The sequence below is a fragment of the Zonotrichia albicollis genome, chromosome 10 (genome assembly GCF_047830755.1).
Source record: "Zonotrichia albicollis isolate bZonAlb1 chromosome 10, bZonAlb1.hap1, whole genome shotgun sequence".
Taxonomy (NCBI): Eukaryota; Metazoa; Chordata; class Aves; order Passeriformes; family Passerellidae; genus Zonotrichia; species Zonotrichia albicollis.
This window is the reverse complement of record NC_133828.1, coordinates 16,171,009-16,185,595: the sequence shown is the minus strand read 5'-3', so window position 1 is coordinate 16,185,595 and position 14,587 is coordinate 16,171,009. Positions and strand designations below refer to the sequence as shown.

The following is a 14,587-nucleotide window of genomic DNA, read 5'->3' as shown; positions in this document are numbered from 1 at the left end:
TCCTCCCGAGCTTCTGCAGGACCTCTTTGAGTCATTTAGTCTGTTGGTGTGATAAAGCAATTGAAGAGGAGCTGACCTGGTGAAAATTTCAATTTGAGTTTGTGTTAAAAAGCTGTTAGTGATGGCAGGCAACAGTTAATGACACATCTGCTCTCTTTCTTCAAGCTTTGACTTTGATGGAGTAACTGGGCTTGAGATGAGGCATGAAGCTGAAATTCCAAATCTGCTCCTATTTATTACTTTGTGATTTTCTGTTTACATTTGGTTTAAATTAGGACAGAAATATATAGAACAGTGAAATTGTCTTTGTGCTTAGAGCTGTTAATTTTTACACTAGTAACAGGTTTGCTTAAACAAACAATGCTTATGATCTTTGATTAGGCAGATGTGTCCTGTGTATAAAATTTACTCTACTGCCAGTCTTGTATCAGTTAGAAATTAGATGTGTTTCAGAATTTTCACTAGTGGTTTTAACTAGATTGTCCAATTTCAAAGATATTTTGGATAGGAGGCATTTCTGTGGTCAGATGGACCTCCCACCCACGTAAGATCAGTCCTCTCTGGAGCATCTCAGGGGTCAGGACAATAATTTTTGGACTGTGTGTGACAGCTTTGCTGTGTGTGACTCACACACTGTCTTGGCACTGGGATTCTTGGTTTGCAAGTTGTGACACATGGTTGGTGGACAGCCTGGGGATGGTTCTTTGGTTTTGCAGCTGCTTGCTCCTTTAGGGGATGAAATATTTCATATTTGAGAAATTTCATTTCTCAAAATGAAAAAGTCCTTTCTTGCTGCTAGGGCATTCTGTGAAATGTTGGATACACCAGCAAAACTTTCTACTTTACTTGTTTTTTGAACTCTTTCTCAGACATATTTTAATTTTAGGAGAAGATACTGAGATATACCCACCTCATGATTAGAAAAATCCAAACATACCCAGTGTGTTTGGCTACAAAGCAGCAAGAAAACAATGGCAAAGACTTATATATGGTAAAACAGTACCAATGTGAATGTGGCTGTTTGAATAAGTAAATAGAGTAGGCATATAATCAGTCCATACTGGTCCTGTATAAAAATAGTGACAAAGGATGGTCTTTCATATATGGTTATGGTCCTTCATATGGTTAAAATATCTAAGAGATATTTGTATGTAGTTAAGATATATCCATGGCAGTATTGTGTGTGTGCTAGGTTAATCATGTGGGGCCATGGCCAGCTGGGTTATAAAAACAGAACATAAATCATGTGAGGAGCCTCTTGTTACTCAGCTGGAGACCCTGCTGCAAGTACCACTGCGGTGGGTGCTGCTGTTGCCTCTGGACAGAGGCTGGCTGTCCTGTTTGGAAGATTTGATTCTCAGTTCTGGTATTCCCCCACACCAATAAATAAACCTCACTCAATAAATGGGATGGTCCTTTTTCTTTCCCCCAGCTGCTGCTGGGGCTGCTGAGCCCTGTCCCATCTGGCTGTGTAGGCCAGCAGGGAGCAGGCAGCCTGTGCTGCTCCAGACAGAAGTCACAGGTTCTTGTCCCATGTCAGACCTCTGCAATGAGCTGTGCTCAGCACTTACACGGAGCAGGGAATTGGCAGGAGCTCCTCAGGGTGGAGGTGACACCCCACTGAGCAGAATGACATTCAAAGACTCATGAGGCAAAGTTCCTTTGATAGTGTGGGGAAATTGGGGACTCTATTTTACTTCCTTCTCATCAAGAAATAAGGTGGTAAAAGAAGAAAGACACATCTCTTAAATGTCCTTAACATCAGCTTTATCTATGCTGGTCTGTTGTTTTCTCTGTAGTTAATGCTGCTTCTCATCTCCAGATGTGCTCCTTCCTTGTCCAGTCTCATTCCTTTGATTTTCATGCTTGGATTCATGCTGTGTATTCTCTCCTCTGTCCCAGGAGAAGATGGTGAAGAAATAGCCTGCACTCAGAATGGACAGATGTACCTGAACAGGGATATTTGGAAGCCCTCACCGTGCCAGATCTGTGTCTGTGACAATGGAGCTATTCTTTGCGATGAAATCCAGTGTCAGGACCTGCTGGAGTGTGAGAACCCCCAGGTGCCCCCGGGGGAGTGCTGTCCTGTGTGTCCCCACACACCACGGGACTTTGACCCCACCATAGGTAAGAGCCTTTTCTAGTTTGAGAGGAGAGGCAGCCCAAAGAACTAGGAACCTTGTGAAACTGAAGTTCCTAAAGCTGTTTTTATGGTGAAAATTTAAGCCTGAAAATAGCATTTACTTGGCAGTTATCATCCCTCTTGGGCTGCCCCATAGCCAACCCAAAACAGTTTGCTTTGGACCATGAGTCTCATATAAGTCCAAATGGCTTTAGAGCTAAAAGGTTGATCTGAAATCTATCTTGATATTTTGAGGGGTTGAATTCTGGCTTCTTTTTGTGGTTCATCTGAAACTGAAAGATAAGTATATATAATAAACATATTAAGATATATAAATATTGAATACATAACTATATATAATAAGTGCTTTCTTTCAATTTCTCAATTCAGGGACCCTCTAATAAATGTAAGCTGACTCAATGTAAAATGTTTCCCCAAAGTGAAAGCATCCTTTTGTGAGATATAAAAGAAGCATGGAGTATTATTAACTCCCTATTTGCATATTTTCTATTACATACCTTAAGGATTAAGTCTTTGCTTCCTGGAGAAGCTTAGATAAAGGAATCCCCCCTTAATTTTCCTAAAAGAAAATTTTTCACCTTGCAATTAAAGCTACAAAACACTATGTATTGAATTGTTAGAGCTACATTCAATGCATAATAATTTCTTCAGGAGATATAATTGCTGTTGAACAGCTTAATATTGAACAAAGTAGAGATAAAGACAAAAGCAGGGACTTTTGTAATTGAGCAGTGGAGCAAGATGTGGTGAGCATTAATAAACAGATGGTGCATCCTGTGCTGTTTTGGGATGCATTGGGCCAACAGCAGCAGGGTACACCCAGCAAATATAAAAGCAGTATGGATACATTCCCAATTCCTTATTGTTATTTGAGGCATTTATAAAATATTCTTCTGAAGGATTTTTGTGTGCATGAGTGTGGCTATATGGCTCTGAATGCATGCCCATGGTAGTGCAGGTACTTTCCCCCTGCCTCAGAAAAAAAAGGCCAAAATCCCTCTGTGAACGCTGTGTTCTGAAAAATACCATGTAATATGTTGTGGGTCCATCCATAGTTATTGTTGCAGTCAGAGCTTCCCTTGACTTCCTGTCAGTCATTAGGCCAGCATCTGACAATCCTCCACAAGATACTCTGCTTTCCCAAAGTGTTTTTTGTTACTCTGTGCAACGAGGAAAAAGGCTGAGAATTAGAGGACATTTTTGCACAGTGTTGTGATTCCTCACACCTGGACCAGGGAGTATGTGTGTCCCTGGGAACTCTCCCTGCTCCCTGTAGGTAATGCACCATCCCCTCTGCCTCCAGGATCAGGGATGGCTCCAGCTGCAATACCTTCACTCAATTCTTACTGTATTCTGCCTCTCAGAGTAAAATCACTAATTTCTTCTCTTTTCGTCTTTTGTCCTTTCTCATAGGTAGAGGAAGAAAGGTAAGATTTCCTTTACATTTTTTGTAATGTATTACTACCATTAAAAGACTCCCATGCATCTCCTTGAAGCATATCACAAAAGATACACATAATCTCTGTTAAAAACATATAGTTCTTTCTCTTGGCCTTCCTTGGAGGCTAGGGAGATCGCAGTCCACATGAAAAAAACATTGATCTGCAGGCAGAAATCCTGATCTTAATATAGAGAATCCCCTGGCTGAAAATCCCTGCTGTCTACATCAAAGGCATTCCAGTTGGAGTGGTTTGGTTGTGTCACCTCTAGCAGTGCCACAGGCTGAGGGAAGGGACCATTGTGTCAGGAGATGCTGAACTGTTAAAGATTGCACTGGTTTTTGTGCTGAGGCTGAGCTGCCCAGTGGGCAGGAGGTGGCACTGGAGTCGTGTGTCCTTGCCCAGAGTCGCGGTTCTGTGGGCAGCTTCTCACATGTGTGCAGTTAAACAAAGGGAAGACTTGCTCTTACAGAAGAAAGGAAAAGGCATTCCCATAAATAGGCCTCTAAGATAGTAAGCAACTGCAAGAAATAATTGAAATAACTTTTAGATGATCCATAACTTTTAGTTTATGGAAATAAATGCACTGTACCCACCTTATATTTATTCCTTGATGAGCAAGGCAGGATATTTTTTATCTTGGCAAAGCCCCCTTTTTTTCCTTAAGAAACCAGTTACCACCAGTAGGTCTAAACCCAGTTAATTTGATATAATCATTGTCAACACATTCAGCTCAAAGAAAAGTCAATTGTCAATTGCTGTTGTCCTTCACTCTGAAGCTATGCAATATCATTGTATCATAACCTGTCCCTAGGCTGCAGATGGATTTCTATATCCATGAATTTGATGATACCTGTTTAATTTAGTACCTTGAAGAAATGGAATCGAAAAGCTGCTCTAGGCTCTGTATTTCACATGAATCATCCAAACAACAGTGCTACTTTCTAGCACTTTCTAGCAGTTCTAACAGAAAAGTTTAATACTTTTTTAGTTTAATTCTTCTTTCAGACAGTATGTTATGCAGCTAGAGGATAATTTTAATTTATGGACACATTTAATCAGTGTCCATAGTCATTAAAATAATATGGATTATTTATCACAGGTACTTTAATTGAGTCTTGTTGTATTTTTAAGGTAGCCTTACTCTTATCACAGTCACAGGGATGGTATTGCTGAAACTGGTACTGGTAATTGTACTTGGACTTCTTTTCAGGCATCTGATATTCTGGTGTTTTTTTCCTACAGGGACAAAAAGGAGAACCTGGAATAGTGCCACCTGTAAGTCACTATTTTCTTCATCCATCAGCACATCCTAGAAGTGCACATATTAGTGCTTTAAAGCAGTATGCAGAATTGCAGTAATGAAGTAAATACAACAAAACCGTACAGCCTAGGAATGAAAGGAGTGGAATTAGTATGCTGTTTCACATATGTAAACTTAGAAATTCTTGTTATTTGTTAGTTCTTCTGCCATAATCTTTATTTTTATGGTTAGATTTTTGTAGAAGTGTAATGGTAATTTAATATCTAGAAAGGGGTGAAATATAATTTCAGTACCTATTTATTCCTTTCTAGTGTGAAAGCAAACAGATTTAAAAAATCAATAATTTGAACCTAAACACTTATTTATTTAATATTCTTTAGAGGAGAAGTGATACTTCTAAGATTTTGCTCACATTGCTAATAAAAAGACTCCAAACTGGAAAAAGATAACTAGTGCAAATTAGATTTACTACATTTTTTTCTCCCTTTGCATAAAAAGCCTTTTAACTTGCTTGGTACTTTAATGTCCTGCCTTGCTATTTGCTTTTCAAGGACTGATTTTCTGTAGGGCAGTGAGGACAGATGCAGCCGTGACTTGTGGTGACTTTAATTTATGTTCCCTGCTCTAGGTTTCAGGCATACGAGGCCGCCCGGGACCAGCCGTGAGTACTTTTTGATCTTCTGCTTCTCTGATGAGGCATCTGCCACTGCCTGCCATGCCTGCTTTGTGTTGGGAGGGTGATGTAAGGAGGATTCTGGATTCTTCCATGCCTCAGTGGGTGCTATCTGCAGAGCCACTGGCTCTGAGGAGGCAAGAAGATGATAGGATGTTTTTACCAGTGTCAGGTCAACCCATGCCCAGAGTAGAATGGGTGTGTGCTTGTAGCACATGGACATCTAAGGTCTTAGTACTGGGTGAATGCCTCTCCAGCCAGGAGCAGGAGGAGCTGCAGGATGGTCCATGCTGTGGCTGAGCATAGAGCAGTCCTGGACAAGCAGGAAGAGTGTCTCAAACCCAGCATTCAGAAGACCTTTGCTGGATTAACCTGTGCAGCACATGAGAAATGAAACCATTTTTTAGATCTCTGCATCATGGTTTTACTCCCTTCAGGCAATGTCCACTTGAGAAGAAATATTGAATACTTGGTTATTATAGCTGTTGTCTTCATGATGATGTAGGAAAAGACTGACAAATTAATTTTCAAATAAGCATTGGATTTCATATTTGCAGAGCTTTTTAAATCATTAGGTAGTTTAAAAGAGACTTAATATTTCTGGTCTTTCTTTTAGGGACCTCCAGGCTCACAAGGTCCACGAGGAGAACGAGGACCAAAGGGAAGACCTGTAAGTTATTGAATATCTCAGAAATAAAGTACCTGAAGCAACTTCAAAAGATTAAATGGCTTTAAACTGTTTCTGTGTCTTCTAGAGTTACCAAAACTGTCCTCGTATTTTCCAGGAATCAGGTAACAAAGAGGAAAACATTTGTACTTCATCATTGCTGGGGTAGATTGAAACCTGAATATTTTGAGAAATGGACAGAGGTTTAGCAGTAATTCCACCACAGCCATACTTTCTCAACAAACATTCTCAGACAGAGCTAGAACATCACATTCCCTTGATTAGAACTCGATGGCTGCTTGCTGGTGACTGCTGTGCAGCAGAAGCAGTGTGAGCTGCGTGGCTCAGAGCTCTGCAGGAAGCTCAGAAGTGAGCAGGAGTTAATATGTGACTACATTTGTTGGTATGCTGGTGAATAATGTAACCAGGATTGCTCAGTGGAAATAAAGACTTCATAAGGGAATTTTGGTGTCTACATGCGGAGAACCACAGAAAGGCCAAAAAGGAGTGCTTGAAAATACCCCAGATGACATGTTGCTTTTCAAAAAGCTAGGTTGAAGAACAGAAGCTACTAAAAGCAGATTTGAGAATTGAATCATTGTAATTTCAATGTGGGTATTTTCCTACCCCTCAGGAGAGAGCAAGCCAATACTGAGATTAGGCATAGGCCTAACCCAGACTCCCTTGCCCTGTTTCCAGCTTGTGCCTGTTGTCTGGAGGTGGTAATGACGTTGTTAAAGCAGTGCAGGAAATGTGCAGCCTCTCTGAGATGCTTGCCAAGCCACTGCTGCTCTTCAGATCTCCAGAAGACATTTGTCAGAAGTATGAGTATCAAAATGCTTAATAGAACTCTAGGAGTCCTTGTGCAGTCTTGGGGTGCACAGAGAAATCTTGACTTGTGTTTTCTGAATGAGGCTGTGTCTGAAGTGCTTTCCTTATGTGCAGTATTGCCAATGAGATTCTAAATAAATTCTGATTCCCTGCCATTCATCCCTTGTGTGTTTACAGAGTGGTTGGTGGCCACAAGCACCTAAAATCCCAAAAGGCTGTAAATGGCTTTGAGTCCTTTTGACACAGGTTATTATTCAGCTTTCAAGGAATAACACAGGACTGAGAAGCAGTCAGCTTCTTTGCAAAAGTTCCATCATAGGTTCTGATGAGCTGTGTGTGTGCCAGAGTGTGGGTCTGAGACCAAGAGCACTGAGACAGACTGCTAGTGCAGGGGCTTATTTTCACTTGTGGAAAATAAATGTTAGCTCACACCTGCAGTTTATATTATGAAAAAAACCCCTCACGGAGCAGATAATCTTCTACAGACCGCTCTTGTAAAATGAATCTGGTTAAATACATTACTGACTGGGGACGTTGCTAGTGCACTAAGCACATTTCCAAGCTGTTTATTTATTTCTTCAGATTGTTTTTTGTTGTTCTATAATGTCAGGCTCCTGCTGACTAGTGAGCAGAAAGAACTCAACATTGCTGTGGATCTCCACCTTTTACAAAAGCAGGACCCTTGGATGTAAAAGGATTCAGGAATATTAGCATACTTTTTACACCAGATTCTTGTTAGTGTAACAGTGAGAGACAGCTAGGGAATAGTATGGCTGCATTTTCAGAATGCATCTAGGGAGGGGGAGTTTTGGAGCATGATGACATTTTAGTTGTTAACAAATGGTCTTTTGAGGACAGAAAATAAACTTGGACATCCTCAGACTCATTCATATGTTTCTCTTTCCATGTGGATTTGCACTCAATTTTACTTGCAGTAGCAGTTTAAGTAAATAGAAATTTGGGAGTGTCCTACCGTGAGCTTCTTTTTCCTTTTATTTTATTACAAGCAAAACCTTTAATTGTTTCCTGACCAGCAGCAATGGTGGAACAGAATGAGAAAATTGTGTTTAAAGGGTGCCACCTCGTGGCATTTGTGAGAATGTTTTTCCTTTTTCCTCTTCCATTTTTTTTTTTTTTTAAACCTCATTGACTTTCAACTGGTGAAAGAAAATGAAAGGGCTTTTTTGTATACCTATGAATATATAAATGGTGTAAAATAAAATTATAATCAATGTTTTATTAAAAACCCACCAAACTGGTTATATACCACTAGTTACTTACTTTTTGAGGTAAGTAGTTGCATTTTTGCTCTTGAACCAGCTTGAGTTTTGGTGACTAAAAAGTAGGTCCTTTTGTAAAAAGAATTTTTAAAAGGCTTTGTTATCTATTAGATTTTGTTAAGATGTTTTATGTGGGTATTGAAAATCAGCAAGGACATAGACTTGCCAAATTCTTTATAGCCAGCTGTGGTTTTGTAGGTTTTTTTTTCTCTAATACTTAGCTTTGTTTTCTTTTTGTTTTGAGAACAAACAAATAAGGTATCTCATTCTTTTCCTCCTTGGGATAGTAAGGACTTTTAGGTTTGGCAGTGTGCACTTGTGTTTATAGTGGATATATTTAAGAATGAAGTTTTGTGCTGAAACCTTCTCTTCCATCCAACATGCACAGACCTTCTCATTTGTTCAGAATACCATCTATTCACTGCTCCTTCTGTGAGCCATGCTGGTTCAAACCATACCACTTGAGACATAAATTCCACTGAAATGTGTGGCAGACACAGCCCTCACCTCATGGAAATTCTGGCAATCTGATTGTTAATTGTGTTTGAAAAGATGACTCAGTGAGCCAGGCTTCTAAAAGTCCATGTTAAGGAATCCTTAAAATGGAAGAGCTCATTCCATAGTCTAAAACCTTTTCTTTCCTTGGTCAAGAATGTTATTCTAATGAAGAAAAGTAGCATCAAGCACTTTAAAAATCTGTATTTATGATTAAAGCATGTCTGTATTGGTCCCATTACTACCCATTTTGTTGCACTAATGTTTTATTAGTTGCCTACATATTTAACTCAGTTCTTAGACAAGTTGAGTGCAGTTTAGGAATTAAAAGTGGGAGACACATTAAAATAAGAGCCACAGGATGGGCTCTAACCTATTCTGTAAATACTGGCTAGAGGTGACTTCAACACCAGGTAACTTTCCCTGCATTTCTGACATTACAACTGTGTTGAGAATTCAACAGTGCTATGAACTGGCCAAACCATTCATGATGTCAAGCAGGCTTTAAAAATCCAGCATAACTCTGGAGTTTCTTAAGCCTCTGTGTATATTTACACTTACCTGAGCTGTACTCATTTTAGAAGTGAATTAACTTCATTCTATACAGTGAGCAAAGCCAAAAGTTTTTCAGGAATAGTATACTCTACTGTGGAATGATCAAAAGCCTGAGTTTCTAAAAAACCCTGTGATAGAAATTACTACAGTTTACTTCAGTGTTGGATTGATGATAAATTTCAGTCAGTGCTTCTGATCGGAAGGTGGGAACAGAGCTTAGGGATGTTTTTTTTTTTGAAGATCTTTCTGTAGAAATGCAGATTTATCCCAAAGAGGCAGGTGTTTGCCAGTTACAATGATTTCAGTGAATACTTTTGCACACTGCTAGCATTCCTGATTTTCTTTATAGGGTCCTCGTGGTCCTCAAGGGATTGATGGGGAACCTGGTATCCCTGGCCAGCCTGGTGACCCTGGTCCTCCAGGGCATCCCACTCACCCAGGACCAGATGGAATAAGCAGGGTAAGTTTACATTTGCTCTAGCTCAAAGTGAAGTGTTAGACCAGATCCATGTGATATAAATGGTGACTTGCCTTTGGAACACTGTGCCCACACTTCCCTGTCTGCCAGTCATGAGGGGCAGTAAATTCTGCCAAAAGCTGGGACAAGCTCAATGTGAGAAACCTGGGAAAGGATGCACCTTTCACAGCAGGTTTTAGCATCTAGAAAAGCCAAACTGCCCTAATCTAGAACCACTACAAGGGTTCTTTTACTTCCACCATCCAAGGCATCTGAGCAATAGTACAGAGGAAATGAGTGCACCAAATTAGGAACATAGAAAAGTGAAAATTAAGATAAATGAATTAGAAATAACTAGTGAGAGAAACTAAAATGTGATTGATAATATTTCTTGCTGGAAGTATTCAGACAAACACTGAGAAGATTGAGAAATTGTTTGTGAAAGCAGTGCTAACCAGCCTTATAGATACAGATAAGATGTTCTGCAAAACTTTTTTTCTCCTCCTCCCTCTATTGGATACTAATTATGGTTGATAATTAAATACATATTTGAATTTGTCAAATGTAATCAGTCACACATTTATTGCTGTTTTGATGCCTGTTATGATTCTCATTCCATTGTTCCTGAGATGTTACTGAAAACAATAGTTATAGTGACAAAAATCTGCAATATTCATGTTCGGCCAATAGCTTGCAACTTTGGGCAGCATTTCATGACCTAGACACATTTCCCAGCAGCTCTGAGTCCAGCAGACTCAGCCCAAGTAAATATCTTCAGCACACAGGAATCTCTTAGAATCACAGAAGTACCATAATGGATGCAAGGCTGTTATCCTACATAGAATTCCACAGAAAATATGGAAGAAAGGTGTGGCTGGAAATCTAGGACCTTTTTTGTTTGTATACCTGTCTCTTACCTCAGGCAATCTCCAGCCTTTAGAAAATGTGTTTGGGGACCAATCTAATGAGGAACTAACTGTAAATGTTGGGAGATTTGAATCTACATTTGAGCTGTTGCTAGTTCTCAGCCCCTGTAAGCTCTGGCCTGCTGTGAATGAGGCTCTGGCTCTGAATGAAGCAAAATAAAACTCTTGATTTCAACTATTTGCTTGCATAAGAAGGAGGACACTGAAGTTTCTCCCTTTAGCACATTGATCTCTGTTAATTGATAGGAACAGCAGTGGCTTTCAGCTTTGCTGGATAAGGGCATGATGTTAAAAAATTCTTATTTGTTGTCATGAAATCAGTTACATTTCCATTTATCTTAAGATATTGCTGAACTTGAAGCATGATAAGTAAAAAAAAAAAAAAAAGCCTTAGAAGACATGAAGGAATATGTCAATTTTGGTCTAGATTTGTAAGTCATGAAAAAACGTAATTAATTTAGTGGGAGGCTTTCCTCTTTTTTGGTCATTTTATACTTGTTTAATATTAAAGTGGAAATAGAATAATCATCATAAATCTTTGAAGCTTTAAACACCTGAAATTTACAGGAGAGACAAATTTTAATTTAGTGTTTGAAACAAGGATTGAGCTGTTTTCACTGCAAAAGCAAGGTAAATTATGAAGATGTGGCTGCATGGATTTTTGCCTTACAAACCATCACAATGACTTACAGCTAAAATCACCCATCTTATTTTTCCAGCCCTTTTCAGCTCAGATGGCAGGACTGGATGAGAAGTCTGGACTCGGTAGTCAGATGGGACTGATGCCTGGTGCAGTGGTAAGACCACATTAGCCCTGTACTGTAAGAGATGCTGGAAGTGGAGTGCATGTCCAAAAACCCAGAAGGGAATTCATCCTCTACAGCTTCCTGAGCCTCTTGAACCTGGATGTACAATATATTCTACTAGAGTTTTGCACAGTACCTGGGGAAAAAAAGTGTTTTTCTGTTAAATTTAGTAGCTACTAACAGTAAGGTACAGGAGAAAAAACCATCTCAATGCAGAGTGACTTGAAGTTGTCAGGTATAACACAAAGCAGAATAAACAAATATGTATCTTCTTTTCACATGTGACATCAAATCAGGTTTTTTTTTGGTAATAATTAAAAAAAATTTTTTTGGTAATAATTAAAAAAATAATTAAAAAAACCCAACTCTTAACTCAAATCTATGCTTTGTTGTTTCAAGACAGACTTCCTGTCTCTCCAGTGGGCCCAGTTTTTGCACTGGCATCCCTCACTATTTAGATATGCTCTTCACTGTGAGTGCCCTGGGGACTTAATGGTGACACTGAAATTTTCTGTTGTCTGTGAGAGCTGTTTCACCACCCTAACTTATCTCTTCTGGAACTCTTGGGGTTGTTTCTTAATAATACCTCTCTTCACATTTGATATCTTGGAAGTACTGTTACCCTCTTTGCTGGTATTTTTAACATCCATTCTGAAGGAAACCATCCTTTAGTGATTGTACTGCCCATGAGTTTGCCCACCTGAATCTTATCCAAGCCCCTACTAGTAGCTCAAAGTCAGTTCCAATGCCATATGAAGGGTTCCAAAGATAATTTGATACTTTACCTTAGGACTAACTTTTGCAGTGATTTCTTCAAAGAACTTTATGGTGAATGTCTCTCTTCAGTGAATTTACTTTCTGAACATAAAATGATTTGTTCCACAAGTCCGCCCTGCTTTGTTGCTTTCATTGTTTTGCTTAATCCTTTCACTCAGCTTTTCTCAAGGTGTTGCATCTCTTGTACTGCCTCTTATCATTCTCAAATATGATTAAATTTAATGTTAATATATCTATGGCCTTACATATAGTCTGCTAAAGTCGGTTGGCACTCACTTGCTCTTTGGCATGTTATGCGACATTCTTTTTTCATTCCTTTGTAAACTGGGTAACTGATAGCTGAAAGAATGTTTTGTTTCTAATGTTCATTAGCTTTTTTTTAATGGCCCATTGATAACTCTTCTACATTTGCTTTTTAAAAATTATTAAAAAAATATTGAATTTTAGAGGACATACGTCTCAAATTTCTGTCAAAATGAGCGGTTGTCTGTTATAGATATTTTTGTATTCCTAGAACCAAGATAATTAATTTAAAAAGTAAGATAATATTTTTTTACAAGTTACAATTAGGTTTGAGATTGTTCCTAAAAGTACCATGGCATTTTCTAAGGGACAATCTGAGTTTTGTGTAACTAACCACAATGATTTAGAAAGCTCTTTTGGTGGTTTGTATGATACATTTAAACACATCCTTTCATTACTGCCTTTCATCTTGACTGAGAACAAGAAGATTAATTTATTTTGTCATTGATTCCATTATGAGATTCATCTGAGTAATAACATTCCCTTCAAGTGAAGACTATTCCCCTCAACTCTTATTTTGTTACTACATTTTTTTCATGGAGTTGGACAGACAGTTTGGTTATTGTGATTCCAGAGACTGTGAGGTTAGAGAAAGCAGCCAAGTCCATATTTTCAGCTGCTAATGAAATTACACTCCTGTGGCTTTTGGACTTTGAAGATTTCATTCAACATCTGTTTGTGTTTTTTTTATAACGCCAGTTTTCTGAGTAGAAACCTTTCAGGCTGTAGAAATGCTGGTGGTGACTATCAGGCCATTTTTCCCTTTGTAGGGTGAATCTTGCTTGGGAAAGTTGTTTTCCAGTGTGTAACAAGTTATGTGTTCAACAGGGTCCAGTGGGTCCAAGAGGTCCTCAGGGTCTCCAAGGAAAACAAGTGAGTGCTTCACCTGAGGGGATTACATTGGCCAGAGCTGAAGGCAGAGCTCATGGTGAGGGGATTTGTGCATCTCTGGGGCAGTGTCCATCCTCAGTGACTTGTGGCTGAGTGCTCCTTCATCCAGAAGGGAATTTAAACAAGGGCTCTTCTCCAGATGGACTCTATACACAGGAATTGGCTCCAAAAGAACAGTTTATTAGATCTTTAACAGGGTTTAACCCAACTAGTTTTTTTAATGAGTGAGCAGCAATGAAAATGGAGACTGTTCTTGTTTCAGTATTGGCATGGTGTGAAGTTTCCAGTGGGGTTTGTATATGGCACAAGATTTATCTACAGCTTGAGGGGTTTTAGTATCCAACTTTCACTCCTATGGAAATGTGAACTGGTTCTGAATTAGAATCCAGACTCTCAGCCGTAGACTGTGATTTTCCTGGTCATGGATTTTAAATTTGGCATTTATAACTGTATTAATCTTTGGTTAATTTTAGGGTGGTGCTGGTCCCACAGGCCCACCTGGTGAACCTGGAGATCCAGGACCTATGGTAAGACCAATTAATGCAAACATTTCTACAACAGAATTGCAAATATGCTATACTTTTTAATTTCAGAACAGAATTCTTGTCATGTTGTTTCAGCTGTAACTATTAAGTAACTTCAGCAAAGAGTTGTGGTGTTCAAAGCATGTTGTCATGGATCAGTGAATTTGAGTTGTTTTGAATGTGAATAGCAATGATTATATCAGAAACAATCATTCTCACTTTTCCAGCACAGGCCTGAGAATGGTTAGGCAGTGGTAAAACCAGACCTGATAGTGTAACTTACACAAAGGATGATGAAAATATTTTTTTGAGGCCATAAAATGATTCAAAAGTAAAAGCAAGAGCCAGAGATTTGAAGCAAACAGCAACTGTGTTTTTTAATGTTTTGGGGTTTTCTCCTAAAGAATCCATCCCGTATTTTCTTATAATAAAATGCAGGTTTTCTAGGGTCAGGATGGTTAGAAAGAGCACCACAAAGCTGAGCAAATGTGCTTAGGCATAAAATCTTACTTTTTCTACATATGTTTTTGTAAAACCAGACTTTAAAATGGAGTAA

At 39.0% G+C, this 14,587-nt stretch overlaps 1 protein-coding gene across 3 annotated transcripts in view; it reads left to right on the top strand.

The window, feature by feature from the left end:
* Nucleotides 1–14,587, top strand: part of COL5A2 (collagen type V alpha 2 chain) — a 129,565-nt gene that overhangs the window by 80,102 nt on the left and 34,876 nt on the right. For all 3 annotated transcript variants that reach the window (XM_026793398.2, XM_074548171.1, XM_005486948.2), the window contains 9 exons: nt 1,903–2,127; nt 3,557–3,570; nt 4,828–4,860; nt 5,475–5,507; nt 6,136–6,189; nt 9,697–9,807; nt 11,450–11,527; nt 13,445–13,489; nt 13,981–14,034. In XM_026793398.2, the coding sequence (XP_026649199.2) occupies nt 1,903–2,127; nt 3,557–3,570; nt 4,828–4,860; nt 5,475–5,507; nt 6,136–6,189; nt 9,697–9,807; nt 11,450–11,527; nt 13,445–13,489; nt 13,981–14,034 (647 nt within the window). The remainder of the gene's footprint in view (nt 1–1,902; nt 2,128–3,556; nt 3,571–4,827; nt 4,861–5,474; nt 5,508–6,135; nt 6,190–9,696; nt 9,808–11,449; nt 11,528–13,444; nt 13,490–13,980; nt 14,035–14,587) is intronic.